The sequence below is a fragment of the Phyllosticta capitalensis genome (assembly GCF_038381095.1).
Source record: "Phyllosticta capitalensis strain CBS 128856 chromosome Unknown BKA78scaffold_2, whole genome shotgun sequence".
NCBI classification, from domain to species: domain Eukaryota; kingdom Fungi; phylum Ascomycota; class Dothideomycetes; order Botryosphaeriales; family Phyllostictaceae; genus Phyllosticta; species Phyllosticta capitalensis.
Window position 1 is genome coordinate 1,155,597 of NW_027117440.1, and position 26,140 is coordinate 1,181,736.

Below are 26,140 nucleotides of genomic sequence, written 5' to 3' on the forward strand. Positions count from 1 at the left end.
ATTGTTGTTTGTTTTGGCCGATTGCTGGGTAGGATCAAGATGGTGAGGGCGTCAGGGTGTAGCCACACAGGACAGACTACATCGGATTAGGACCACCACTCGTCGAGCTCTCCCCAAGCTAAGCTGCTGACTCTTTCGGGCAACCGACATGTATCCATCTCGATTAAGAGTCACGGGAGGAATCAATGGCACGACGGATGGACCATGGAAGCGTCAGCTTGGGCCACGCCCTCTGCCCAACCCACCGCGAGGCCAACTACGCACTGCGCACTCAGTCGGCTGCTTTGGGAAAAGAATAGGCTGAGACATGTATTCGGGCCCTGCGTCATCGACGTCTGTTCCCTCGATTTGTGCCTGAGGATACATGTACCTTGAACCAAGAGATAGACAATCCATACTCTGCCGAAAGACGACGCTGGCTGCCATTCGGTCCTTTCTTTCCCATCCATCTCACGACTGCCGCATTATTTATTGCGCTACGCCGACCTAGCCCCAACTGAAGGATTGCGACCACGACCCCGTCTTTTGCGAGCTACCCGTTAGCACCGTCTCTCTTGTTAGCCATCTTGCTTGGCCGCTCCCTTTGCCCGTCCGCGACACCAAGACTTCTCGTCCGCTTGTCCACGTCGTACCGTACATCTGTACAGTGACGCTTCTACGCCCGTACCCCACCATCTTCTCCGACGGCAGACCCTTCTCTTTGGGCGCCTCTGACGACGCTTCTGTGCTACAAAACCACCTACACGCGCCCCCTCAAAACACCAAGACCCCTCTTTCAGCTCCGAGACATTTTTCGCCGCTTCCTCACCACCAAGTCCCAACATCTCAGCCAAGAGCCTCACCCGCCGACATCGCTTACACCAACCAATATCCAAAACCTCAACACTCAACGACAAGAGAGCTGCATCGTACCACTTCTCGCCGCCCGTCGCCACCTGCAATCCTTCTGCGCTCAACGCGCGGCAAAGCCCGCATAGGCACCTGCGAAAACAGAAAAACATAAACAACAAACATGTTTAACATTTCGCTGCCCCGCCTACCCTCGCTCAAGGGCCTCGTTGGCAGCGCCGGCCCTTCCGTCAAGCTACCTACTGTCGAGATCCACGATGTCGAGACCGCCGCCGAGAAGCGACCCCGAACGCTCAAGCATCTTTTGCGCGCAAACCATGCCAATCACTCGGTCATTTACAGAGAGGGGAGGGCCAGAAATGGCACCGCCGAGGTAAGCTACAAGAAAGAAGGAGAAGCAAGGACTCGAGCTGACATAACCAGCTTCTAGGAGCGGCGTACATGTTTGGCGCATCGGCGGAGCAAATGAACGAGATTTATGACAAGGAGTCGGAGCAGCTCGAGCCGTGGAGAGACGCACCGGGTGAAATTTCACGATACGACTGGAGAGACTTTTTGGGCAAGAGGGAGTGAGTCGAACCGTCGCTCGAGCAGCGACTTGGGCGTGTGCTGACGGCGTGTCCACAGATACCAGCGCGCATACATCGACTTCTTCGAGGATCAGCTGGTCCAGTACAGCTACGACTGGAAGAAGATGCTGGAGGATTTCTTGTTTGCGGGAGATGAGCCGTTGATCAACAACTTTGTCGCTGGCAGTAAGTTGGAATCACATTGGATTCAGGACTCGGGCTCACAAATCGCAGTCGGACATCCCCTCGTCCACCTCAGCTACGCATACGAACTCAAAAGCCGCACCCTCGCCATCGAAGCCCTCGCCCTCAATTGCTGCTACTATAATTTCCTCCATAAATACCTCAACGATCCCAAATATACCCGGCCAAGCGCCAACCCTACCTCATCTCTTACCGAAATATTCGAGCGCGTTGCTGTAGACAAGCGCTTCAACGACCTGTTCGACGGCCCCGGCAGTGCCAATATCGAGGGCGTCTTTGAGCACGCAGAGGAGGCCATTCTGGAGCACTGGAATAGCTGGCAGATCGGAAGCAGTGGCCGCAACTCTGGCGGTCCTACCAGTCCAACGGCATCCGCACCACCTTCGTCAAACGCCTCTCCTCAAGCCTCTACTGCTCCGACTCCCAGCACCACCAGACCATCGCTCACGGCCCAGTTTGCCGAAGCCCAAAAACTCGCCACAATCCTTCTCCTCGCCAAGTCGTCGTCAGGCGACCGAAAACGCCGCTATGACTTTTACCTCTCATCCCTCCTCACCACCACACATGCCCTTCGCGTCCTCATCCCCCTGATCCCCTCCCGCTGGCACGCTCCCCTTCTCCGCCAGTGGCTGCTGTTCGCCCTCTCCATCTTCATTGCACAATTACGCCCCCCTCTCCGCACGCCCTCTACTGCAGAGGACGAGCTCGTCGATGACCTCGAGGACGGCCGCGGCTGGCACGACGTGGCCAACTGCGTCCTCAAGGGTCGCTACTCGGGCGACGTGGCGTACGTGTCGGTACTCAGATCTTTCCAAGCCGCCGGACAAACATGGCGTGAGGACCGCCGCTTCTACCTGGCAGCATCGGTGCGCTTCGCAACCGAGTTTGACGGCTGGGGAGGCTTTGGCCGTGTCGGCGGCGAAGAGGAAGCACGATTGCATACGCGCAGCCGCGCCGCGAGCGTCGTTGTCGGCGACGTGTCGGGCATGACATCAACAGCCGACGCCGGCAGCCCGTACGTGGGCGGCATCGGCATCAACATTGGCGGTGGCATTGGCGGTGGGAATGGCGTAGGGGGCAACCACTCTTCCACTGCTGGCGGCCGAGCACGCAAAGGCAGCGTGACCCAAGGCCGTACCGAAGAATGGGTCGGCAGTCTCACAGCCACAGCACCCCCTGTCCTGGAGGAAGAGGAAGGCCTTGGCTTCCCCGGCTTCCCTTTCAGCGGTGGCTTGCGCAGCGCGTCGGCTGGCACGGCGTTGAGCACGAGTGCAGCCAGCGGTATGGGCGCGGGCGGGATGAGCATGGGCAACAGCGTGGCCTCAATTCATCCGGAACCTGTCCGCAAGACGCACCGGACGAGGAAGAGCAGTTTGGCGGGCGAGCGTGAGAGGAGGAGGAAGAGCGGCAGTGCGAGTAGTGGGAGTGCTAGTGGCAGCAGTGGTGGGCGGTGATGAGAAAAGATGTCTAGTTGCGGCATGAGGGCCATGAAGCACCAAAAAACACCATCAAAAAAGCATGAGCACGGGTCTCCGGAACTGGGAAATGGACACGGGACAAAAAGGCAAAGGGCGAAAACGGGCGAAAAAGAGGTGGGATCACAAAAGAGGAGGACTACCTTGTTTTATATCGGCGGGGTGTTTGTATATGCAGCATGGCTGGTGGCTGGGTGGCATGGCGCGTCTCTTTACTGTGTGTTTTATATCGGCCTGTACGCATCACGCATGTATCACGTATCATGTATCCCCTTCTCACGGATGGAGGAAGGAAGCATCTGCATTTGCCTACTTGGCATTAGCATAGCATTTTCGTCGTCGTTGTTGTCATGTCTAACGAAAGAATTCTTTTTATTGTCATCTTTGACCTGTCCATCTGGGTTTCTTCTTACTTCTTAATCTCTGCAGGAGATTGGCAGCGCGTCTTTTGCTTTTGAATCCCTTTTCTTTGACGCACGCCGACAGGCTACTGGAAACTCGCAACTCATTCAGAATCGAGCATAAGGAGGCGTGGTGGAGATGGAAATGGGTCGATCCATTAGGTGTGCAAGGGCTATTATAGTCAGCGTGGAGAACGGGAGGGTGGAAGAGCAAAAGTCTTCCCAGAAGGAATGAGAGGAGAAATTGTGGAAAAGTCCGGTTCCCTCATTCCATTGTAAGGTAGCGCGTGCGTAGGAGGGAGGCTTGAATCCACGGGCAAAGTCTGGGTGGGTCCAATGCAATTGGAGTGTTCGGAATCACGAAGTAGTAGTAGTAGCATATGGGTCAGTCGAGCCGGAAGCCTTGTCTACTCTTGTCCCTCGTCTTGTACAGTACTTCGGGTGACTTCATTTTCTGGCTTGGGCTGGGCTGGGCTGGGCTGGTGCAGGCGACGCGACACGCGATGGAGACGAACGTGTTGGCCATGACGTCATGCATCACGATTCCGTCTTCCCCGGGGTATAGGTAGGTCCACACACTCTCTCTCTCCCTATTTGGTCGCCTCTGCTCCTTACCATCCAGTCTGTCACACATGTCGTCCCCCTTGCATGCCTGCTTCTCTTGTTCCCGCCTTCCTCTTCACGTGGCTAGGTACCAGTCAGGCATGCCGTTAATCAGTCAATCGGCTGGGCCCGGAACGAAGAGAGGACGGGATGGGCGTCGGGAGTAGGCGGCTTCCGTTTGCGCCGTATCATGGCGGTAGGATGGTGTACGTAGGTGGGTAGGGTTTAGGGGTTGAGGGGTCTGGAATCGGGCTGAAGGAAGGGAAGAAAAGATGGAGCGTTAAGGAGGGGTTGATTTCTTTTGAATGGAAGACGGAGTTGCGTATCATCCGGCGCAGACAGAAGTGCGGAAGAGCGGAAAGAGAGGACGGGTGGAAAGAGAAAATCTAGTGCGACGGAGGAGATGGGGGTTGGTGACGACACGAAGTTGAGCTACTGGAGGAGGTGTTGGAGGTTTGTCGGATTGACGGGCTTGAGAGGTCCGGTCCTTCTATGTATAGGTGGAATAAGCAACAGACATTGGCAGGACCTACGTAACTCTATCACCATGAATATACAGGATTTGGTCTGTTGGCGGCTCAGTGTTCCAGCCAGTCAAAGCTGCGCAAAGTAGGCCAGCAAGGTGTGTAAAGCGACAGGGGAGGACGAGTGGAGGATGAGGTAATGGAGTGGGTAGGCAAGCTACAGGGTCAATGGCAGCAGGGTCAGGGCGAGCGGGCGGGATCGGTCGGCAGATGTGAGGAGATGGGGATGGTGACCCTGGAAGAGGAGAAAGGGACTGGGTGAGCCGAGGCTCGTTGGTCGTGCTGCTTGCTGGTCAAGGCATGACATTGCTGGGTTATGAGTTCCATGTGCTCGGTTCGAGTGTGTACCTGCCGGGTATCCACAGCTATGAGGCTGGAACAGATTGAAGTATACTAAACAGGCGTCCAAAAGACGGACGTGGAAGGGGATGGATGGGTGGTTGCATTGATGAGGAGTTAACTAAGGCAGATGATCATTGATTTCTCATTGGCGAAGCCACACGGACAAAAGAGGTGGATGAAGGAATGGTGATCGACGCGGGCGTCAGACGGGCAGAACAGAGACAAGAGACAAGCTCTGAGCTTGGCAGGGCGGCGGCTGGTGCTTATTTTCTTCGCACAAGTTTCAGCTCCGGTACTCGTAAAAGCGACGTTGAGGTGTAATGTGTGAGTGATAGGGCTGCGACAGGGGGATCGGGAGGACATCCAGGATGCACCTTTCAAAAAACAAAGCAAGGGAGAGTGGCAGCTGTCAAAAAAGTGCACGTGGAGGATGGCAGGTAGCAGGGCATTCCGGTTGTGCCATGAATTCGATGGCACGTCATGGGAGGATTTTGATGTATTGGATGCGATCGGCCATGGGAAAGATGCAGTTTTCAGCCAACAAAGCGAGAGGAATGCCGTCAGACTTGGTTTTGCTTACGGCCTGCCCTGCCGGATCATCGATCCTCGTCGCACGTTCACCAGTGCTCGCGCTGACATGGATCCATCGGCATCGAGCTCATCGGAACCTGTTGCCCACCAGCCTTCCGCCAGCGACGACATGGAAATATTTTGTTGAAGCTGACGGGCGGGCAGGGGTATTCGGGGCGGGATCCGCATGCTTCCGCAGCCGCTCGGGGCGGCCGTCTTTTTGGTGCGAGAGACAAGAGTCAGTCAGTCTGACCGCGGGAGGCTTCGGATGCTCGGTGTCCGCTGCGGACTCTTGGGTTGTTGTTATTGTAAAGCGCAGAGCAGAGCGACAACCTTTTTCTGCATAGATTACATTGATTTTCTCCATTAGCCTTCGTCGAGGATCGGCGCCACCGCGCCGAACCGGCTTCCAGCCTTCCAGACCACTCTCATCCCGGCTACGTCATACCCGCTATCCTCTCATTGCATCCAGCCTTCAAAACCATCAACCCCCCGCCCCGTCAGCCCTCGCTTTCACATTCCAATCATTCCTCTCTACCCTCATCCAATTGTCTCGTTTGCATCCCTCCCCAGACATAATCTCGTCTAAGACGTCTGGCGGCTCGTTGCTCCCTCCCTCCCACCATCCCTTCCACAAAGAGATACCCTGAACAACAACAATGTCTTCGCTCAAGAGAGCCCTCACCAAGCTCAAGACTGGCGGCCGCGGCGACCACTCTAGCCCTCACTCGACCGACGAGGAGAATTCGCTCAAGAGCCCCAAGGGCAATGGCGCCGGCCCCGCGTCTCCCCGCGTCTCGTCGCCTCAGGGCGTGAGGTCGCCTGGCAAAGCCTCCCCCAGATCCGGTTCGCCGCGTACTTCTGGCATCTTTGGCCGTAGCAGTGGCACCTTCGATCGCAGCCACCGCAACAGCACAAACTTTGGCGATAAGCAGTCGCACAGTCCGATCCGAAACCTAAGGGAGAAGCTGCACCTCGGAAACGATGACGACTCGGATTCGGGTGACATCCCGCTCAACCGCGACGGCGAACCCATGAGCAGAAACCAATTGAAAAAGCAAGAAAGGGCTGCCGAACAAGAATTGCACAAGCGCGAAGCCGAGGAGCGCCAGAAGGCCCAAATGGCTAAGAGACGCGAAATGGAGGAGCGTGCAAAGCGCGAGGAGACCCCCGAGATGCGTGCCAAGTACGGCGATGTCCCCGTCAACAACTATGCCAAAGACAATTACGAACACAAAGAACGTACCCTCATCCTGGACCTTTCCCCCAATGACGTCGGCAAAGAAGTCTTCTTCCGCGCTCGCATTCACCACCTCCGCAAGATGAGCGCCCACCTCGTCTTTTTCGTCTTGCGTCAGCAGACGGCTACTGTACAGGGTGTTTTGCACGAGCACGGCCACATTTCCCCACACTTCCTCTACTGGGCCGAGCACTTGGACGCCGAGGCAGTCGTACTGGTCAAGGGTGTCGTCCAGGAACCCAAGGCCAAGGACGGTGTTATCAAGGGCACCACCATCCACCATGTCGAAATCTCGATCCACGAGCTGCACGTCGAGTCCAAGGTCACTACGCCGCTGCCTTTCAGCGTCGCCGAGGCCGAAGTCACCAAGGCTGAGACTGAGCAAGAAGGCGACACTCGCGTCCGCGTTAGTGACAGGACTCGTCTGTCCAACCGCATCATCGACTTGCGTTCCACCACTTCGCAGAGCATTTTCCGCATCCAGTCCGGTCTTTGCAACCTTTTCCGTTCCTATCTTGATACCCAGGGTTTCATTGAAATCCACACTCCCAAACTGCAAGGTGGTGCGACCGAGTCTGGTGCCAGCGTCTTCAAGCTCGACTACTTTGGCCGCCCGGCCTTTCTCGCCCAGAGTCCCCAGCTGGCCAAGCAAATGTGCATCTCTGCCGACTTTGGCAGAGTTTACGAGATTGGTGCCGTCTTCCGTGCTGAAAACAGCAACACCCACCGTCACTTGACCGAGTACACTGGCCTCGATATCGAAATGCAAATCGACGAGCACTACCACGAGGTGCTCAACACGCTGGACCGCACCTTTAAGCACATTTTTGCTGGCATCTACGAGCGCTACCGTCACGAGCTCGATGTTGTCAAGCGTCAGTTCCCCCACACGGACCTCGTGTGGCTCGACAAGACCCTCCGTTTGCCTTTCGCCGAGGCCATCCGCCTGCTGAACGAGTCTGGCTGGCGGGACGACGATGGCAACCCGCTGCCCGAGAACGAGGACATGGGAACCAGGGATGAAATTCAACTCGGAAAAGTCATCAAGGAAAAGTACAACACCGACTACTACATCATCGACAAGTTTCCCGTCTCCGCTCGTCCGTTCTACACGATGCCCGACCCCGACAACTCCGAAGTGACCAACTCGTTTGATATCTTCCTTCGTGGCCAAGAGATTCTGTCTGGCGGTCAGCGTATCCACGACGCCGACATGCTTGTCCAGAACATGGAGAAGTTGAAGATGGACCCCAAGACTCTGGAGGAGTACATCCAAGGCTTCGAGTGGGGCGCACCGCCCCACGGCGGTGGTGGTATCGGTCTCGAGCGTATGCTCATGCTCTTGCTCAACTTGGGCGACATTCGCCACGGCACCCTGTTCCACCGCGACCCCAGGAGCTTGCCCGCGAAGCCACCCGTCAAGAAGCTGCGTCACCCCGAGTCCAGCACTCTTCACCCGCCTTGGGAGGGTACCGACAGGGCTGCTGCTTGCGTCGACTTCCAGCCCATTGAGAAGCTCATTGCCAACTATGGTGACGCTTCCAACACTTCGTGGCTGGAGCCGCGTACGCAAATCTGGCGTGACGAGCTCACTGGAGCCGCCGTTGGCTTCGTGCCCCAGGGAGATTATGCCATCACCATTGGTGACCCGCTCTGCCACCAGTCTCAGTACGTCAAGACCATTGCAGGCTACCTCAGGTGGATCAAGAAGGACCGCAACCTCAAGCCCCTGTGGCTCCTGTGTGGCCCGGACGTCGAGGATGTGCTCGCCACGCGCTTCAACTGGCGCACCTTTTCCGTCGCCGCCGAGCAGCGTCTCGACCCGACCAACAACCCGGCCGCTCACGACCACGACTTGCAGCGCAAGATTCGCCACGCCGAGAAGGAGGGTGTCAAGATCCATGACTTCCCGCTTGGAAACCCGCCCCCGCAGGAGGTTCGCGACAAGATTGACGCCCGCGTCAAGGACTGGCTCGCAAACCGCAAGGGCAAGCAGGTTCACTTGACCGACATCCACCCATGGCAGGACATTGAGCACCGCGCCTACCACTATGCTGTCGACAAGGATGGCACCATTGCCGCCTTCGTTGCTATGGCGCAGCTTAGCCCCGACCACGGCTGGCAGGTCAAGTACTCGCTTGACTTCCCCGGCGCGCCCGGTGGTACGATTGAGTACATTGTTACGCACGCGCTCAAGCAGCTGGCCGCGCAGGGCGAGACCAACGTCACGTTCGGTGGCGGTGCCTCGGCACGCTTCACGCCTGGCCACAACATGAAGAAGCCGCGCGTCAAGGTGCTGAGCAAGGCTTACCACGCCATCTCGCAGGAGCTCAAGCTCACCAACAAGAGCGAGTTCCGCGAAAAGCTGGGCGCTCACGAGGACCCCGTCTACGTCTGCTACCCGCCTCACGGCCTCGGTCCCATGGGCGTCAAGGCCATCCTGTCCTTCTTCGAGGACGAGTAGATGATGAATGCCTTTCAAAATCTTCTTTGCGGAGTTGAGCGTTTCGGTGTCCAGTCGTCACGAGAGACATTCAACATTCGGTTTTAGAGCATCGGTGCCTTGAAAAGAGCGGCTGGTTGATGCCTGTCTTGTCTGCAAAACGACACGAATTTTTTGGAATGACGAATTGTAGATCCCCCCTTTTTCATTGTTTTTAGCACTACCCCTTGATTCCCCGCGAGTGTTTTCCTTGACGAACTTTTCCTTATTTTTATCTCTTTCGTACTCTGGGTTCGCTGGCGGCTCGCTGCCGCCAGCTGTCAGGATGGGAGGGATATGGCCATGTGGAGTGAAGCATGGATGGATGCATGCATCCGGAAAGAGTACCCTAAATACCACAAACTACTTATTACTTTCCTATGGATAATTTTAATTACTGCACTGTCAATTCATCTTGTGATTTTGGAAGCAAAAGTCCGGCATACGCAAGAGAGAGAGAGCAATGATGGAGACATTGAAACTTTTGAAAAGGCATGGTCTAGGGAGCATGAAAGCCCCTGCGGCACTGGAGACTAGACTTCATCTACTCGTTGAGTCGCAGGGAGCCGCCGTAGTTTCGTGTCCCATGGCCTTTGCCAGTAGCCCCCGGATTCTGCTCATGGCGAGCATCGAAGCAGCCCTCCTAGTCCCACTCTGAATATTTCAAGTCATATCCACCCCCTTCCTCCTCCCACTTCTTCTCCTCCTCCTCCCGCTTCTTCTGCTGCTCCACCAACATCTGCTGCTGCTCCATTTCATACTTGCACCAGTCTTCCTCTCCGCAAACATTTTCGAGGGCTTGTCGGAATGCAGATCTGCAATTGCGCTCTTGATTCTCGGACAACAAGTCCAGGTTAAACCCAGTCGGGAACCGGAGACAGCGGCCGTTGTCATCCGCTCCGATCCAGGCTTCGACGGGCCACGGACAGCCGTCGGTGGCTGTGGGAGTGGTGGTGTCGCTTGCTGTCGCAGTCACAGTGACGGTTTTCGTGACTGTAGAAGCGCTACACCTGCCCTCTCCACCGTCCTCAACAGCACCGCCGGCGACGCTGCATGTCGTGTTGCACACCAGCGACACATCGTGGCGCACTTCGAGCATGGGGGTTGATGAGTTCGTGAATAGCGGCTGGTCGAGCGCCGTGACCAGGCGAGTGAATTGAAGAAGAAGAAGAAGAATAAGAAGAAGAATAAGAAGAAGAAGAAGAAGAAGAAGAAGAAGAAGAAGAAGAAGAGCCAGGAGGTGCATGATGGTCTTGCGAAGGAAGAACTCGTTGAAGTCGGAAGCGGCGGCAGTGGTGATGGCTTGAGTGACTTTGATTGATCCGAGCGAAGGGTTGGAAGCGAGGTAGAGCTTGAGGAGTATTGCTGACTGCTGCTGATGCTGCTTCTCCGGGACTGGGAGAGCTTTATATGTTGTGAGCACTCGGCCTTGTGCGGGCTGAAAGTGCGTGCAGGGGAAAGAAGGAGAAAGGAATGGATAGTGGAGGATGGATCAGGGGGAGACGGTGTAGAGACATGGCAACAGGTTGGTATTTTGGGATGGCTGGCGTTTGCTTGTCGGTGCTTTGACAGCGGAAGATGAATTGTGAATCAGGGGGGAAGACATGGCGACGGATTCGTGCGGTCAAGAGTGCAAACGATATGCACTTTCATTTGCTCACGATGTGGATTTGTGCTTATAGAGGCCTGGTTTCCTTCACGCAGAAAATGCTAGATCAGAAAGGACTGACTGTATCTGAAAGCTGGCCTGAAGGTCTCTCCTGCCACTCTCTCTTTCCATGTCGTTCCCCTCCCACACTCCCCTTCCTCTTGTGTTAAGCCACCTCATGGTATGAGATGGCTTTAGCTTCTTTCTGTCTTTCTCCCTTTCGCCTCCCCCTCCGTGATCGTGCAGTCATTACATCCTTCGTCGATTCATATGTCTCATCAAAGCCGCCAGATCAGGGGCCGTCGGAAGCGCATGGTACACTTCCGTAGCCAAGCACAATGCCACCATCAGCGGTCCTATCGTCGCTGATTCACTTCACAGGCCATTTCACACGTAAGTCCACACCGCGCGGAGCAGGTCAAGGCGCATGTGAAGCGACACACGACGGGACTTGAATCGTCCATGCTCCACGACACCGCCACAACCGTCTTGTCGCCATCTCGGGATCCTTGAATCCACATGCGTGGCTGCTTCTCCTTGGCAGTTACGCTCGTAGAATCTGTCTTGGGAATCTCGCGATGCTGATTCTGCCACGTTGTTGGATTTCCGGGGAGTCTGAGAGTCCGAAGAGTTGGTAGGGTGAGATTCGGGCTTTGGCGGTGGCGATGGCGATGTTGTTGCCGTTGACGTTGATGTTGCTGTTGCGGCGACGGCAACCAGCGCTGTCAAAAGTACCAGGAGCATGATGGTGTGATTCATCTTGAGTTTATCGAAATTGAAAGCGAGTGACGGTAGAAGACAACAAAGGAAATTGTTTGGCTTTGGTAGAGATCGACGGTGGAGATTGCTGGTGTTGCGTGATGGGATGAATTGGGGAGAAGAATGGCTTTATGTAGGACCATTGTGTCGTTGAAGCACTGAGGCATTGTTTTTTGGATCAGACAGTGAGGAGACGTGGTAGAGGTAGTCAGAGGTAAGACAGTGAGAAGACACAAGGTGACAGAACGAAACGATTTTGTCATGCGAGATCAAGCAGTGGATATTGCTCTGTGGGATGATTGATTTGAGAAGAGAATATCAAGGTTGTTCATCTAGCTAGCAAAGGAGTCAGGAGGAGACACGACGGAGAGACATGGGAATAGGGGGGTATTGGGAAAAACGTGTGAGACACTGTCACACTCACCCTATTTACGTCCGTCCTTTCCACTGCTTGTTTTTCCTCCTCCATCTAGAAGAACTAGAACCATGGCATTGAAAATGCCTGGTACCAAGCTTTTGGTGGCTCTGAGTCGTGCGAGTTGTCCATTCTGCGCTGCTGCTCCCCGGGCCAATTCGTCACCACGAGCATCCAAGCAATGTCGAGCTCTACTTTGCAGCATTTCTGGGGATGCTCATCCCAAAGAGCCGGCTTCCGGGCATACGTCCGAGGGCCGTCGTCCGTGTTGATAACCTCGAAGAAATCCTGGATTTTGTATGGACAGTGGCAATGAGCGAGAACTGTCGGTGTTGCATACACGAGGGCAGCCAGAGAGATTGCTCTGGCTTTAGTTGTGAGTCTCATGATGCTTCTTGGCGACAGATGGTATTGCCAAATCAGTGAGCGAGCAAATGAGGTGGATGAATCGCTTTCGAGTGGCCGTAAGCAGGAGAGAAGATTTGGTGTTATCAGTGCTGACTGGTCGGTACATTATGGGGGTGCTCGTTCTGGAAGATGATTTGTTTGAAGGTGAAGAGAGAGAGGAGAAGCGACCAGAAGCGCATGTGGGAGAAACAAACAAGACAGCCGAAAGAAAACAGGCCAGAAAACAAGGGAGAGACGTTGCACTTCAGCCACTATCACCGCTCGCTTGGGCTTCTCTCCATCGACTCAGACGCTTGCCTAGAAGGCAAGCCGGTCGACGAGGTTCCCGCACGATCTACTTGATCCGCGAGTGGCCATCCGAAACCTGCACATGCAGGTAGCCGTCATTTGCCAAATTTTCCCTTTCCACTTGGTTCGCCTGGAATCTACGGGCCTGAATTGGAATCTTGGAATTCAAAACCGATGAAATCGGCGCTTCTAGACTTTTCGTCGACGTCGAGCTGGTCCTGAAACCGGTGCTTACCCGTCAGTGTGAGCCCATGGACGAAGGAAAATGCGAAGGCGCCCCTACTTTGAACTAAAGCGATTGATCTCCCTGGTAGTTCATGATTGACATTCTTTTCGGCAGCCACATAAAGGAGTATCGAAGCAAAAAAATTTGGAAACCAAAGAAGGGAAAAAAAGGGGAGATTTTTTTTGCAAAAAAGTTCGGTCATAGAAGCCAATGTTACATGAAAATATAACAGCTGCTAGCAAGCCTTCTTTCATCAACAAGCAACAACAACAGCGTTGGTGGTTTAGTGGTAAAATTGATCGTTGCCATTCGAATCTGAAAAGATTATTAAGGATTTCATCCCCAACATCAAGGACTTCACGATTTCAAGCTCGATCAGCCCCGGGTTCGATTCCCGGCCGACGCATTACCTTTTGCAGTCCTTAAGGACGTTGTAGATGCTTTGTGGGTTGTTGTTTTGGTCATGGGGTGGCCTGGGAGGTGTGGTGGTGGAGCGAGATTTTGACGGCCCGAAAACCGGTGGGATACTTCGGGCCGGCGCGTATGAAGCTTCTGGACGTCTCGGGGATACGTTGGACTTGTCTTTTGTCGAATTGCGAGTGCTGGGCTGCAGTGTGGGCGTTGTGCGTGATCAAACTGTTTTCATCGTTGGTTGTTAGCGGGGAGCCATGTGCAGCGTTTTCGAGCTGCTCCTGCTGGGAATTGAGAATCGAAGATCATCCATCCATGCTGTTAGCTTGTCAGCGCTCGATGTGCGATGCGTCGATGCAAGTGTTGGCGTGGGGAGACCGTTGAGGCAAGGGATGCGAGTGACGTTGTGGCACTCCAGTAGGTAGACTAGCCCCAGAGAGGTGGTGCTGAGATGCGCTCATAAGTACTTAGCTTAGTATCCTGAGGCTTGTAAGGTCTCGGTGATGATTGGCTAGATGCAATTTCAGCATTTTTTGTTTAGAAAGAGATTCATTTTGGGCATTGATTACCAAGCTTGATGCGTAGGTTCTCGCAAGTGAGCTTGCTCGACAAGGAGCTCATGGCTTATCTTTGTGGCTTTATATATACTTAGTGAAGGCCATGAAGATTGTTGTGCTTTGGACGACGCGCACCAGAAGACGCGCCTACATATATCTACTCTGATGACATCAAAGGTGCCTGCGCCGGAGCGCCCAGACCTCCACTTCCATCTACACCCCACACTACTGCAGATGGATCTTTTAGTCGGGCTCTAAGAATAGGTCGAGTGAAGGAGTCCAGAAACGAAGCTCCATGCCTGAGGAGCACTCTACCACTCCAGTAAAAAGTCAGACCAAGCGCTAGTTGCGATAGAGACCAAAACGCCTTCCTGTTCATCAAAGGAGCTGATTTTAGGGTGTCTAAAAAAGGATTCTATGGATAATCAACGGATGACTGCCTCTAATGGATATCTCCCAAGCCGACTTACTCTACCCGCTCGGAAATCGAAATGCTCCCGAATCCTCCTCAGCTTCACTTGTTGGTAATGCCAAAGCCAGGCTCCACACCTCCCATCCTCGCCACCTCGACCAGGCCCTCGCAGAGTAACTCGACGTCCTTCGTCTTGATCGGTACGCGGTGGTCACCGTCCCATTCGACAACGACCCTCCGATCCTTGGGGCAATACCTTTCGCTGAGCCGCCTGTGCAAGTGCAGACCATTGTCCTTCAAGCCGTGCACGTGTAAAGTAGGGATTGTGAGCTGCCACTCCTTGGGTACTTCGACCAGGCCCTTGGTGCCATCATCACACTCGCCTGCATTTTGAAACCACTCGCACTCAGCACCGGGAGCAAGCGAAACCAGTGGCGCTCGTCCGGCCATCAAGACACCAAATCGCCAATCCTGCTCCCACAGCATGGTCTCATCACCCTCTGCCTCAAAGCCCTTGATCTCTTGTGCTCCGCCGCCCCGCGCCTTTATCGCCTTTCGCCGTTGCGACTCAAACAGCAGGCTAGCCGCGACCTTGGCGCCCTGGCTAAAGCCCATGACGCCCACCCACGGGCCGTCAGCACCCAGCTGGTTGTCCTCGGTCATGGCTGCTTCCATCTGGTATCGCACCTCCTCAACGGCTGAGCCTGCATCGACCTCGGGATGTTCGTGGGGTAGCCAGCGCAGCCAGCGGCGGTAGGGGCCTAGGTCGGCGTAGACGGGCACGATGCCCGGTCCAGCCGAGCAGAGAAAGGGACCGTCGGCAAAGACGAGCCGGAATGATGTGCGAAGGCGGTTGAGGACGGCGCGAGCTTGGAGACGAAAGATTTCGGCTGTTACACCGCCGCCTGAGTACACATAGTTAGCGACGCTGTCAAGGTCTTCATCTTCGAGCTGCAGTGACAGGTGGAAAAGATAGGGTCATGGCGAGCGCTGTGGATGTGGTGGGGAATTCGGAGCTGCTGATCTGGGGTGGACGTGGGGCCAACAGCTGGGGAGCTGATCGGCCCTCAAATCGGCGCCTTTCAAGAGACCAAATTGCTTCCACTCACCATGAAGACACAGTATCCGCGGCAGGTGCAGCTCCGATTCAGACGTGGTTGCGGTAACCATGGTGGCTTCAATTGAAGAAGATCGTGTGGATTGAAGCAGTTCTTGGACTGTTTTCAGAAGAATGCTTCTGAGAAATGGTACGTCGATTCGCAATTGGTGATTCGGTGGTTGTACAGCAGATTGATGTTGCCTATGCGGCTGAAAAGACGAGGAAGAGAGACGACTTGTAAAGCTTCGTCCTGGTCGAGGCAATGGCGGCAGTTGTCGTAGTATCTCTTTCAGTCGCCGTCGCAGCCGTGCATCCGACAAAGATGACCAGGACAACGAGCAATGCAGCAAGAGGAAATATGGACAAAGAGTTCCATGGCCGGCGACGTCTTAAGTAGCAAGCAGCCTAGCGGCGCCGCTTACCTAGGCGTGCCCTGCATTCCCTCTGCTGGGCGGTAACAGCTGTCAGGTCAGCTGTAGTTCGTGTGTCGGACTCCGAACCAGCGGCCGCATGCCCCTCGGCCCCCAGGGACATTTAGTCATGGCCGCTCCACGTGTGCCATTCGCTCCCTGTGAGAGGCAACACCAAAGACGAGCACACCTAACTCTGATACCTCGCCGTGTTGGGGCTGCTGCGGAGCTTACAACATCTCAACCCTACACGGGCTGACCTGATATGTCTTCGGCCCAGGCGTTTATTGTATTCGGGGAAGTATTTATATCGTCTGAAAATTCCTTCGCCTCCTTAGCAGAAGATCGCGCTCTTGGACCTGCGGAGGAGCACCAAAGCTTCATAACGATATTTACAGGCACGCTACTACATGTAGACTTCGTCTCACGCACAGGGACAAGGACAATCCAAGGAGCTCTTCCGCCATCAACGACCGACTCGGCTCTCCACAGCAAACAATCACCGACACCGCAGACCGAACAAGCTAGACTGTTCAGTCTGCTCAAATGAACGACTCCTCAAGTCTACCCGTATTGATTCTCATTCCCTTTTTCTATTTACGTGACTACTTCTATGTGGCCTTGTCTATTCATCTGTCCCGTTGTGAAACTCCTTCATAGTCCACCAAACCAACGCAAGCCAACCCTGTTCTGCAATTGATCATTCTGCGAAGCAGGTCCACCTTTCCCACAGAATCAGTCCAATGTAAAAAAAAGACTTCGATTGGACCAAACGTCATTTTCTCGCCGAACAGTATATATGGGATCCGAAATCAAAGCCTCAGTCCTCTCTATCAGCCTGGTTCATGCTTATCTCATCATCTCTCTTTACATATGCGAAAGACTAAGCCCACAAAAGCACCCAGTAACGAATGCCGTGCCGGCAGTGGCGAGCTCGACGCGGTTCCCTGCCCCTGCCCTCTTAAAGTGGAAGATTATGATCCAAGAACAATTAGAGCATGGCGCGGGGAAAAAGGACAGTGTCAAAACTTGGCATGGACTAATGACATTTTATACTTCAAGACCTTATGCGGAAAAACAGACAGATGCAGCAATGCGGCAGCTGTTGAAACGGAAAGCTTTTATACTACGCCTAATTGTCTGTCTGACTTGATAACTCCAGACACCATGTCTTTTGTTCTGTCTCTCGCTTCCCCTTTTCTCAGCTTCACCAATTGATCCACTGAGAGGGCTATTAAAACATAAGACCGCAGCTTCGTCTGCCAAAGCTCAATATGCACAACACTCGCATCGCCTCATCAATTACATCAAAACGCAACCCCCAACACTCCATTGAACAAACGAATTTCTTATCCAACTCCTCGCCCTCACGAAAAGTCTTCAATCGCGAAACAAAATGACCACTTCAACCAAATTCAACGTCCTTCTTCTCGCCTTCCTTACCCCAGCGCTCGCAGCAGCGGCGGCGGTCAAGCCCGTAGTCTCAACCATCGAGGACCACGTCGCCGTGCCAATCCAATTGAGCGACCACGTGCCGATCAACTACAAGTGCGAATTCTCCATCGGCGGTGCAAATGGAGCCACGCTTCCTGTTTCCAATGGAAATCTCGGCCATGCCGTTGGAGTAGGCGAAGGAGGTGGAGCGGGATGGGGAGACCAGTTGTGGACATTCTGCGTCGACGTTTTGGCTCTGATTGGGATGGGGTTTATTCTCCAGGTACTTTTGAGGGCTTTTGGTTGATTGGCTCGGTTCCGTCTTTCGAGACGCTTAGTAGAGATGCGGTCATCCACAGGAGTGGGAAACGAGAGATCTTTGATCTCCATCTCTTTCGGCTGAATTCGACCCCAAAAACCTGTTGCGAAATTCGGACTTTGTAATCTGTTCGATTTTGACTGGCACAGTCTTTGCCAGCCACTCGGGATGAGTTGGCGATTCGAAATAATGGTTGGCTTGGATTTTCAACCTCGTTATGTAAAGGTCGTTCGGTTCGGGCTCGAAAAAGCTAATACAGAATCCCGGCTCAAGTCGAAAATGCGCTCCACATTGCGAATATTTGCACTCTCCGACGATTATTTCAGAGCCCGACGAGTCGAAATTCTTTTTGAGGCTCGCATTTTTCGACTTCATCAGCGCAAGGTCCGTGGGCTGGAGCGTGGTATGTGGACAGATGAAGATGGGGTCTTTGCAGGGCCAGCCACGTAATTGGAATTTGGAGACGTGGCGATACCTCGATCCCTGGCGTCTGAAATCCGTACAGACGGGCTCACGGCAGGAGCAATTTTGGAACTTTAGGCAAGGGTTGTGGTCCAAGTGAAAATAGCCGCATTTTACACCTTTGCCGTTGACTTGAAGTTCGCTGATTTCAATGTAATCGTACCAAAAGTCGGAGCAAATTTGATATCTCCGCTCGCGACCTCTGCAAATGCGGCTCCATGGGTTCCCGAGTCGCAGTTGTTCTCGGGAAAACTCCTCCTCCGGATGGGCTTTGCGGCAGCGTCCGCAGAATTTCAGAGGCGATCCTGCCAACTCTGCGTCGACCTCCCGGCACATCTTGTCCCATGACAGCCGTCTAGCAGTGTCCTTGGTGGGGTTCCAAGCGTCGTCCTGTTTAAGAGACGCCCTGAGGCCTTTAGAGGCCAGACGCAACGCCTCGACATCTGCGGGATTGTCAAGGTAGTCCTTGATCTCAAGCAAAAGATCAAGTGGCAATTCCAGCAACATGGCTTTTCCTGGCTGTTGAGAGAAGGCGGTCTTTAGAGAGGAGGAAACCCTGGGAGAGGAGATTGTTGATGGAGGAGAGAACCCTGAAGGAAGATATGACTGATGGAGTAGAGAAGATCGTTGGAGAGGAGAAACTGGTCAGTCGTCAGGTGTTTATATATGACCATACCATGGAATAAAGTTTTGAAGCCATGGTTCGATGTCGAGCATCATAGAAGCTCCTTATCCCAAGGAGTGTTTTGCGAAGATTTTTGGGCTGGTTCAAGTCGTGTTGAAAACTCTCACCCCTTTGCTAAGTTGTATAGCAGGAAGAATTCAGAAACACGTCGCCGTCAGCGACGGGATGAGTTGAAACTCTATATATTCTCAAGTCTCTTGTTCGAATCTAATCACGACTTCATGGACCGGCCCATCCACGTCGATCCGAAGTCATATCCAAGCAATCCGCTCACCAAAACGTCTTACCGAAAAAGGGCACGAGGCTTAGCGCAGATAGGGATGGCTTGGGAACCAAACTTTCTGAACCAACCCTCGGTACCAAAAGTGTACCATCACCATTGAAAAATCTATCACTCGTCATCGTCGCCGACCTCGTCAAGACCTAGCCAGTTGGCTCTGCACCGCACGGCCTCCAGTCTGACCGCTCTCTTGCCATCGTCGAGGGCTGCAGTTAGCTTCTTGACGACCTGCCTCCTGAATGGCAGCACAATCTCGCCTCTGAGCTTCTCTGGGACTAGCCCCAGGCATTTGAGCGCAACTGCCCTGACAGCCGCGGGATTGGCTGGAGTTTTGCTTCCGCTACCCTTGAGACTTGTGCTTCCGTTTTTGATTGTCGCAGTGGCCGTGTTCAGCAAGCGAGAAATCAGACTCGAGGCATGCTCCTCCAGTGCTCGTGGGTTGTGGATCAGCACGGCAGTCAGTGCGTCGACTGTCGCATGCTTGACATCTTCCACGGCGTCAGGAAGATCAAGAGATTGGAGCAGAAGTGGACTGAGATTCGACAGCTCCGATTCAATGATTTCATAAGGTACCCATCGCACAATACCCGAAAGTGCGACGAGATAATTCGTTTTGGTTGACGGGTCGGCAGATTTGAAGGAGTTGGCAATGGCCGGAACCAAAAGGTTAAAAGCCTTTTGCTTGTGCAACCCAGACACAACGCAATGGTTTGCCTTTGAGAGGATTTCGTCAGGGGCGAGGAGAGAGCTGAAACCACGCGCGACGGTGAGTCCATGGGTTGGACTGACGAGCAATGACAACAGCGAGGGCATGACGGTGCTGAGCATGGGTGCATTGCGCAGCGTGAGCCCCTTGATGATCGAAAAGAGGATGCGGATGTTGGCGTTGGAGAGCTTTTCAGAGGAAATGAGGTTGACCGGGTCGTAAAGGATTTCGCCAATAGTAGTCTTGAGGGCAGGAATTGGTATGAACTTGTTGACAACAAGAGATATTTGTGAGCCAATTGCCAGGCGCACCCGCAACGAAATGTCTTCCAGCGCTGCCATCGACATTAGCGCTGAGAGGAGGTCTTTTGGCTCTGCAGGGGCCGGCACATCCTTTCGGATTGCCGCCAGAATGTGCGTCGAGACGATGAGTTTTCGCCGCTGTTCAGCAGATGCCTCGAGCTCGAATGGAGGAACTTGTGCCAAGGACTGTCCTGTCCGAAGAGTGTAGACTTCAGGAGCCACTTTGGACTTCTGGAACTCAGACGTTTGTTCCCGCAGGATCTTGTTCAACAGGCGGCCAATTACGTCTAAAGCAACTTCGTTATCGAATGGAGAAGGACTAGGGCTTTGGACATGCACCAGGAGAGGAACGATGATGTCGTCAAAGTACGGACAGTGATCATCAGTGCCCTCTAGCTTGGCAGCACCCTGGGAGAAGGCATAGAGTAGAGCTGACAAGAGCGCAACGACATACTTTTCTGACGAGCCCTGTTGGACGGCGCTGTTGATCTTGTTTTTGAGCCTGAGAACAACAGTAGAAAATATGTGTTCTTCGCCTGCCAACCTGGCAAAAGCTTCGAGGACCGGAACGTATGCATCCGACCCTTCTGTGTCTTTGTCGGGTAGTTCAGCCATGAACGCCGGGAATGCCTTGTCGATGACCAGTTGCGGCTTCTGGTGCGCAATGCCCACGAGTCCAGTGATGGCTGCTGACTTGACGTCGTCCTTTCCGTACGATTCTTCGGAAATGACGACGCCATGGAATAGCGTGACGACTTTTGTGATGTCGTCATCATCCAGAACGAGTCTGGTCGTCGAGAGTTGCAACAGTCCGTCAAGTGCTGCCAGGCGAAAAGAGACCTCCTTGACAGAAGCGGTCGCAAGACCGTTGCTCATCACCTCTAGAGCTTGGTCCCTGAACTTCAACAGCGCATTTTCAGACGTGCGAGGTCCTGGATGGACGACTTCGCTGTCTACAAGTCGCCATTGTCCATAGACATCAATGTCTGCTCGTATCAATTGAACAAGGACTTCAATAAGGCCTCTCCTTTTGGCCATATTGTCCGCTGTCTGATAGAGAGTGAACAGGGTCGGCAGAACTGCGCCCAGCACGACGTCTTCTACTTGCGGCGAAACCCTTGCAATCGCATGGAGGATCCTGCCAGCGGAGGCCGACTGCTTCGTAGGAGCATCCTCGAGATGCTCGTTGCATTCCTTGGTGATGGGCTTGATGTAGGCGTTGAGCGATCCAGCGGTGTTCTCCGAAAGTTGCCTTGCAATTTCTGCAATTGCCTGCAACGCCTCTTCTGCAAGATCATCTTCCTGAGAGCTGAGTACTTCGAACTTCAGCGCATCCCACAGCGTTACAGCGTACAGGGATGCCGTCTTCGGCCCATAGTCGCGGATGCAGGCAGTCAGAGTTTGGAGTACGTCTCTCTGAGATGAGTTAGTTGCGGATTTGAGTCGAATGGACTGGTTAATACCTTGGTATTTATGGACGTCGAGTCCAGCTTATCGAGAAGCGCGGGGAAGGAGTAAGGAGCAAATTCGGCCGAGGAGGAGATGCATTCTCGGAGACGGTCTTTGAGGTGCTGAGCAGTGATTCCATAAGGGTCGTCTGGTGGCGGCCTGAATGTGATGGGGAAATAGTTGAAAACGGCATCGAAAAGGTCCTAGCTCTTTGGTTAGTACGGACTCGAGCGCTTGCAGGAAAGGTTCTCACTTGAGCATCAGCCCCTAATGTCCATTCAGTCATAGGGACTTTGAGAATCGAAAAGACGACCATGAGGTTTCGCGGGTCTTTCTCGCCGTCGAAGTATGTGATGAAGCGGGACAAGAAGTCGGGAGAAGACTGGTGGAGACTGTGTACGGCTATGGCACGTTAGATGATGTCGCGCCAGAGGATGGAGGAATGAAAAGTACCTTCTCTATACTTTGCCATCAGCAAGTCTATCAGCTTGATGACGGAGTAACGCTCGCTTTGCGGCTTGAATTGACGCAAAGGATGTGTGCTGTCGACCAAGGTCTTGAGAACAGTCGCTACTCTCTCATTTTCCCATGCACCACGCTCTTCAAGGGCCACAAGCGCTCTTGCGCAGCCGCTGAGGACCTCTCTGTCATCGGCAACTCGAGAGAGAATGAAATCGCACAGCAAACCCCCTGGTATGAATCAATCATGATGATCATTGCGAGAAACTGAATGCGAAAATGAAATTGCCAGAAGTTACGGTCTCGACACTGGAAAAGAGCAAAATCATGACTTACGGTGTTGCCTCGTAAAGACCCTGGGAGACGTAGCCGAGAGGACATCGGCTAGGTAGGCCATGGCTACAACAATTATTAATACACGTTCGAATTGCGGCACAACCAGAGACGCGCACCCTTTGCTCTCGTAGCTCCATCATCGCTGTTCAAGTACTCGCCGAGAGACTCTATCAGCTCGAGCAGCTTGAGCTTTTTCGACTCGAGGCCTGCAAGCAGTCAACATTGGGCATTGACGTCAACGGACTCGCTGGCGGGCGCTCACATACGCTCGGCGGACTGAGCAGCGATGCGTTGGGCCTCGTCCTTGTTCTTGCCGTGCTCGAACAAGTAGAGCTGGATATCAGACATGGCGAAGGCCTGGGAGAAGTGTCGGACGAATGGTTGCAAGGTCTTTGGAATGCGCTGCGGGATGACGAGGGAACAAATCTGCCGCTAGGCTCGATGAGGAAAGGGCGCTTCGGCGGCGATAAGATTTGCGCGGGAGCCGCAGATGGTCCGGGAGTCGGAGCAGCGGCGGCGGCGGGGGAGAAATTTACATTCGGCAGTTGGTCAAGCTTCCATCTGCTCTCAGAAACTTTCTACAATGTGAACCAACGACGCGTCCACGGCTGGCCAGCCTCATTTATTCAACAAATTCCAACCCCGTCATTCGTCACAGCTGCATCTCGACGCGAAACAACACGACATGGCTGACGCACCAACCTGCAAAGTCATCTTGGCTGCCGGCATCGCCAAAAAGCTGCTCGCCGAGGTCCAGGAAGGTCTGAAGACGCTCAACAGACAGCCACTGCTCGTTGGCTTCCTCGCCAGCTCTGATCCTGCGTCGCGGGTCTATGCCGACTTCACTGGAAAGACGGCGCGCGAAAAGTGAGCTTCTCTGCCACCTTTTCTGCCCTACCCTTCCTTTTGGCGCCCCGCTGCGCCTGAGACTCTGTACCACGCGCCACAATAGCAATGAATGAGATCTGACCCATTCTGGTGTCCAGCGGCTTCCAGTATGAGCTCCGCGAAGTCAACCGCGAGGATCTGGAAGATGCCATTCTCAGCGCCAACGCCGACTCCAGCGTTGATGGCATCATGGTGTACTACCCGATCTTTGGAGCGCGCCAGGACCAATACTTGCAACAAGTCGTGGATGTGAACAAGGACGTCGAGGGTCTGACGCATAAGTACGTTTCCAACATGTACCGCAACGTCCGCTTCCTCGACGACGCACAACAGTGCAAGAGCATCCTCCCGTGCACGCCCCTCGCCGTTGTCAAGATCCTTGAGCACCTCCAGATCTACAACCCCATTCTGCCCTACGGCAACCGCCTCCACGGCCGCACCATTACAGTCATCAACAGGTCTGAGGTGGTCGGACGACCGTTGGCTGCCCTGCTGGCCAACGACGGCGCTCGCGTCTACTCCAAGGACGTCGACGATGTTCAGCTGTACCACAGAGGTGAGGGTCTGAGGAAGCGTAAACACGAGGTCGAGGACAAGCCTGGCTGGGGTTTGGAAGAAATTCTGCCCCTCAGTGACGTTGTCATCAGCGGCGTCCCGGGCGACAAGTTCAAGGTGCCTGTCCACCTTCTGCGGGAAGGTGCCGTCTGCATCAACTTCTCGAGTGAAAAGGTAAGGAGACTGCATGAAAATGTCGACGCCGTGTCCTCTGACAATTTCAGAACTTTTCTCCCGAGGTCAAGGAGAAGGCATCAATCTACGTGCCAGCGATTGGCAAGTGCACAATTGCTGTGCTGCTGCGCAACCTGGTCCGGATGTGCCAGAACAAGGAGATTGAGGCAAAAGCGAAGGAGGCGGCCCCCGCAAACTAAAAACAAGAGAAACGAATGAAGCATATATGGCGATTGGGAGAGAAAATAGAAAGGATTAGGCAAAAGTCAGCATGAAATTCCATATTTCCAATTGAGACCACTACCACGGGAGGACGCAAATGAGAATTGGGTAACCGTAGACATATACCATAGAACGCCGTGATTTTTCCAGCCAGTCCTGCGCCTTGCTCCATGCAAGATGAACCACAAACGAAGAATTTTGTACGCGCGACTATCACAAACGCTCGCGCTTGGGGTGCGTGTCCGGCATCATGTCCTCGTCGACGTCCTCCTCCTCGTCCTCGTCATCATCGAAGCTGATTTCGTCTTCTCTCTCGCCGTCAATCATGGTCTCGTCGTCACCGTCCTCGTCCCGCCTCCTCTTCAGACCCTTCATCTTCCTGGTTTGCATCTGGTCGAGGTCCTGCTTGCCGACGTGTATGCGGCCAATCTTGTCGCCCATCATGTCGGTCTCGATGTTCTTCTTGGTCTTGGGCTGTTGCAAAGTTAGCGATGGCTCCAAATTGAGCAATATGGAAACGTTGTCGGGTGAACGTACCTCGAGTTGCTTGGGCCTATTGAGCGCCTCCTTCATGATGGCCTCATCTGCTCCCCTGATTCTGCCCACTCTGAAATCAATTCTCGGACCCATCTCCTCAACCTCCACTCTAGGCAGCTTCTGTCCGCTCTTCTTTGTCTTAATCAAGTACACGCGCATCTTGATCACCGGCTTTGCCTGACCCTCGACCTCCTCACCCGCCACGCTGAAGTGAATCATGTACTGCAGACCTTCGACATCGACGTTCTGCGCATCGCCGCCCCTGAAAAAGTCCGAAAAGTAGCTCTTGGCCTGGGTGTATGCATTCTGGGTCGGGCTGTCGAACAGCGAACCGCTAAACGAGAGCATAGGCTTCAACCCAACGGCGGCCTTTTTATTCTTGAACTGCTTGAGCTCGCGGAAGCTCTCCGGGTCGACGTACAGCTCGAGGATATCGAGGACCTTCCAGTTGAAGAAGCGCAGGAAGGTCAGCGCGTGCGGGCGCTTCTTGCTGTGGTGCGCAAAGACCATGAGCGAGGCGTCGTTCTTCTCGGAGAAGAACTCGAGCGACGACGCGTCCTCGAACGGGTGGATGTCATTCTTCTTGTTGAACTTGATCGCGAGCGGGTCCTTGAGCGACTTGAGGTCCGTCAGAGCCAGCTGGGCGATTTGGCTGCATGATGTCCCGCGCAGGAAGAGGGTCGTCTTGGGGTTTTCGTGCACTTGTGGGGCGCGCTTTTCGAGGGCGCGCTTCGTCTTGACCGACTTGGGTTTGCTGCATTGATTGTGAGTAAGAGCAGTAAAGATGAAAGAGAGCAATCCTACATCTCGCGGAGTGGTAACGCCATTTTGGTGGACTGTGGTGTGGATTTGCTGGTGTTGCGGCTCTGCCGTTGCGCCCAGGAACTTTTTGCCCAGGCTTATCTGATTGGATCTGTGCACGGCAGAATCCCAAAGGCGGTAACTCAAATCGCATTTGTCTACGGCTTGCATTACAGTTCTCGCGTGATCAACTCCTTCTTGGGTCTCACTTTTCAAATGTTTTCTTTGAAGGATATGGCATGTATTCATCGCAGCTGTCAGCTTGTCGTACATTGCCGCAGAGAGGGAACATCGCAAAAGTCATCTCAAGACCATCTGCATGGCTAAACTGCATAAGAGCCGATCTTAAACGATGGACCTGGATACGGGTCTATGTCGAGACAGATGACTGAGATATTCCATTTGATTTCTCTCTTGATTACATGGTCAGCTAGCAGCATCAGGTCATGAATGGATCTAGAACAGAGGAAGGCAAAAAAGAGCACTTCGAATTGATTGTCGGCAGTTGATTCTTCGGCATGTGCTCACCAACGCAACAGGATCTGACTTTCGAGAAATTGACTCTTGTAGTTTATTGTTGACTTGTGATACATAGGTTCCTATCATGGTAGCTATTTAGATATGTTATGTCAGCAAAGC

The 26,140-nt window shown here is 53.8% G+C and overlaps 10 protein-coding genes and 1 non-coding gene across 11 annotated transcripts; 4 read left to right on the top strand and 7 right to left on the bottom strand.

Annotated features, from left to right (window-relative positions):
• Positions 1-177: 177 nt before the first annotated feature.
• BKA78DRAFT_305434 (uncharacterized protein) lies at positions 178-1,243 on the bottom strand. Its single transcript, XM_066887703.1, has one exon. It carries the CDS (start codon positions 999-1,001, stop codon positions 558-560), a length of 444 nt encoding a protein of 147 aa, XP_066747621.1. The 5' UTR covers positions 1,002-1,243; the 3' UTR covers positions 178-557.
• Positions 1,013-3,076, top strand: BKA78DRAFT_349748 (uncharacterized protein; the record flags this gene model as incomplete). The annotated part of the gene is made up of 4 exons (XM_066890852.1): positions 1,013-1,222; positions 1,273-1,418; positions 1,477-1,604; positions 1,653-3,076. The coding sequence occupies 4 exons, from the start codon at positions 1,013-1,015 to the stop codon at positions 3,074-3,076; spliced, it is 1,908 nt and encodes a 635-aa protein (XP_066747622.1).
• Positions 3,077-6,196: 3,120 nt separating this feature from the next.
• On the top strand, positions 6,197-9,241 carry BKA78DRAFT_246958 (uncharacterized protein; the record flags this gene model as incomplete). Its single annotated transcript, XM_066884265.1, has 1 exon — positions 6,197-9,241. One exon carries the CDS (start codon positions 6,197-6,199, stop codon positions 9,239-9,241), a length of 3,045 nt encoding a protein of 1,014 aa, XP_066747623.1.
• A 608-nt stretch (positions 9,242-9,849) lies between these two features.
• Positions 9,850-10,505, bottom strand: BKA78DRAFT_364774 (uncharacterized protein; the record flags this gene model as incomplete). The annotated part of the gene is made up of 1 exon (XM_066892526.1): positions 9,850-10,505. The coding sequence occupies one exon, from the start codon at positions 10,503-10,505 to the stop codon at positions 9,903-9,905; it is 603 nt and encodes a 200-aa protein (XP_066747624.1). The 3' UTR covers positions 9,850-9,902.
• Positions 10,506-11,294: 789 nt separating this feature from the next.
• BKA78DRAFT_292403 (uncharacterized protein) lies at positions 11,295-11,666 on the bottom strand (the record flags this gene model as incomplete). The annotated part of the gene is made up of 1 exon (XM_066886053.1): positions 11,295-11,666. One exon carries the CDS (start codon positions 11,664-11,666, stop codon positions 11,295-11,297), a length of 372 nt encoding a protein of 123 aa, XP_066747625.1.
• A 1,609-nt stretch (positions 11,667-13,275) lies between these two features.
• BKA78DRAFT_t40 lies at positions 13,276-13,409 on the top strand. The gene has a single exon. It is a non-coding gene; the product is annotated as a tRNA-Gly (tRNA).
• Positions 13,410-14,485: 1,076 nt separating this feature from the next.
• BKA78DRAFT_292404 (citrinin biosynthesis oxidoreductase-like protein CtnB) lies at positions 14,486-15,553 on the bottom strand (the record flags this gene model as incomplete). The annotated part of the gene is made up of 2 exons (XM_066886054.1): positions 14,486-15,288; positions 15,493-15,553. The coding sequence occupies 2 exons, from the start codon at positions 15,551-15,553 to the stop codon at positions 14,486-14,488; spliced, it is 864 nt and encodes a 287-aa protein (XP_066747626.1).
• A 2,101-nt stretch (positions 15,554-17,654) lies between these two features.
• On the bottom strand, positions 17,655-18,864 carry BKA78DRAFT_364784 (uncharacterized protein). Its single transcript, XM_066892527.1, has one exon. The coding sequence runs from the start codon at positions 18,612-18,614 to the stop codon at positions 17,676-17,678; it is 939 nt and encodes a 312-aa protein (XP_066747627.1). The 5' UTR covers positions 18,615-18,864; the 3' UTR covers positions 17,655-17,675.
• A 33-nt stretch (positions 18,865-18,897) lies between these two features.
• On the bottom strand, positions 18,898-22,672 carry BKA78DRAFT_277976 (MMS19 nucleotide excision repair protein-like protein; the record flags this gene model as incomplete). The annotated part of the gene is made up of 7 exons (XM_066885586.1): positions 18,898-21,496; positions 21,544-21,732; positions 21,783-21,931; positions 21,983-22,219; positions 22,325-22,387; positions 22,441-22,530; positions 22,591-22,672. 7 exons carry the CDS (start codon positions 22,670-22,672, stop codon positions 19,184-19,186), a joined length of 3,123 nt encoding a protein of 1,040 aa, XP_066747628.1. The 3' UTR covers positions 18,898-19,183.
• Positions 22,673-23,009: 337 nt separating this feature from the next.
• Positions 23,010-24,141, top strand: BKA78DRAFT_349754 (uncharacterized protein; the record flags this gene model as incomplete). The annotated part of the gene is made up of 3 exons (XM_066890853.1): positions 23,010-23,191; positions 23,311-23,941; positions 23,992-24,141. The coding sequence occupies 3 exons, from the start codon at positions 23,010-23,012 to the stop codon at positions 24,139-24,141; spliced, it is 963 nt and encodes a 320-aa protein (XP_066747629.1).
• Positions 24,142-24,376: 235 nt separating this feature from the next.
• Positions 24,377-25,527, bottom strand: BKA78DRAFT_329847 (Brix domain-containing protein; the record flags this gene model as incomplete). Its single annotated transcript, XM_066889707.1, has 3 exons — positions 24,377-24,637; positions 24,701-25,454; positions 25,505-25,527. The coding sequence occupies 3 exons, from the start codon at positions 25,525-25,527 to the stop codon at positions 24,377-24,379; spliced, it is 1,038 nt and encodes a 345-aa protein (XP_066747630.1).
• Positions 25,528-26,140: the final 613 nt, after the last annotated feature.

Bases quoted from the DNA above. Each gene is read 5' to 3' on its own strand.
- BKA78DRAFT_305434 (XM_066887703.1), bottom strand. From the start codon at position 1,001: ATGTTTTTCTGTTTTCGCAGGTGCCTATGCGGGCTTTGCCGCGCGTTG.
- BKA78DRAFT_364784 (XM_066892527.1), bottom strand. From the start codon at position 18,614: ATGTTGCTGGAATTGCCACTTGATCTTTTGCTTGAGATCAAGGACTAC.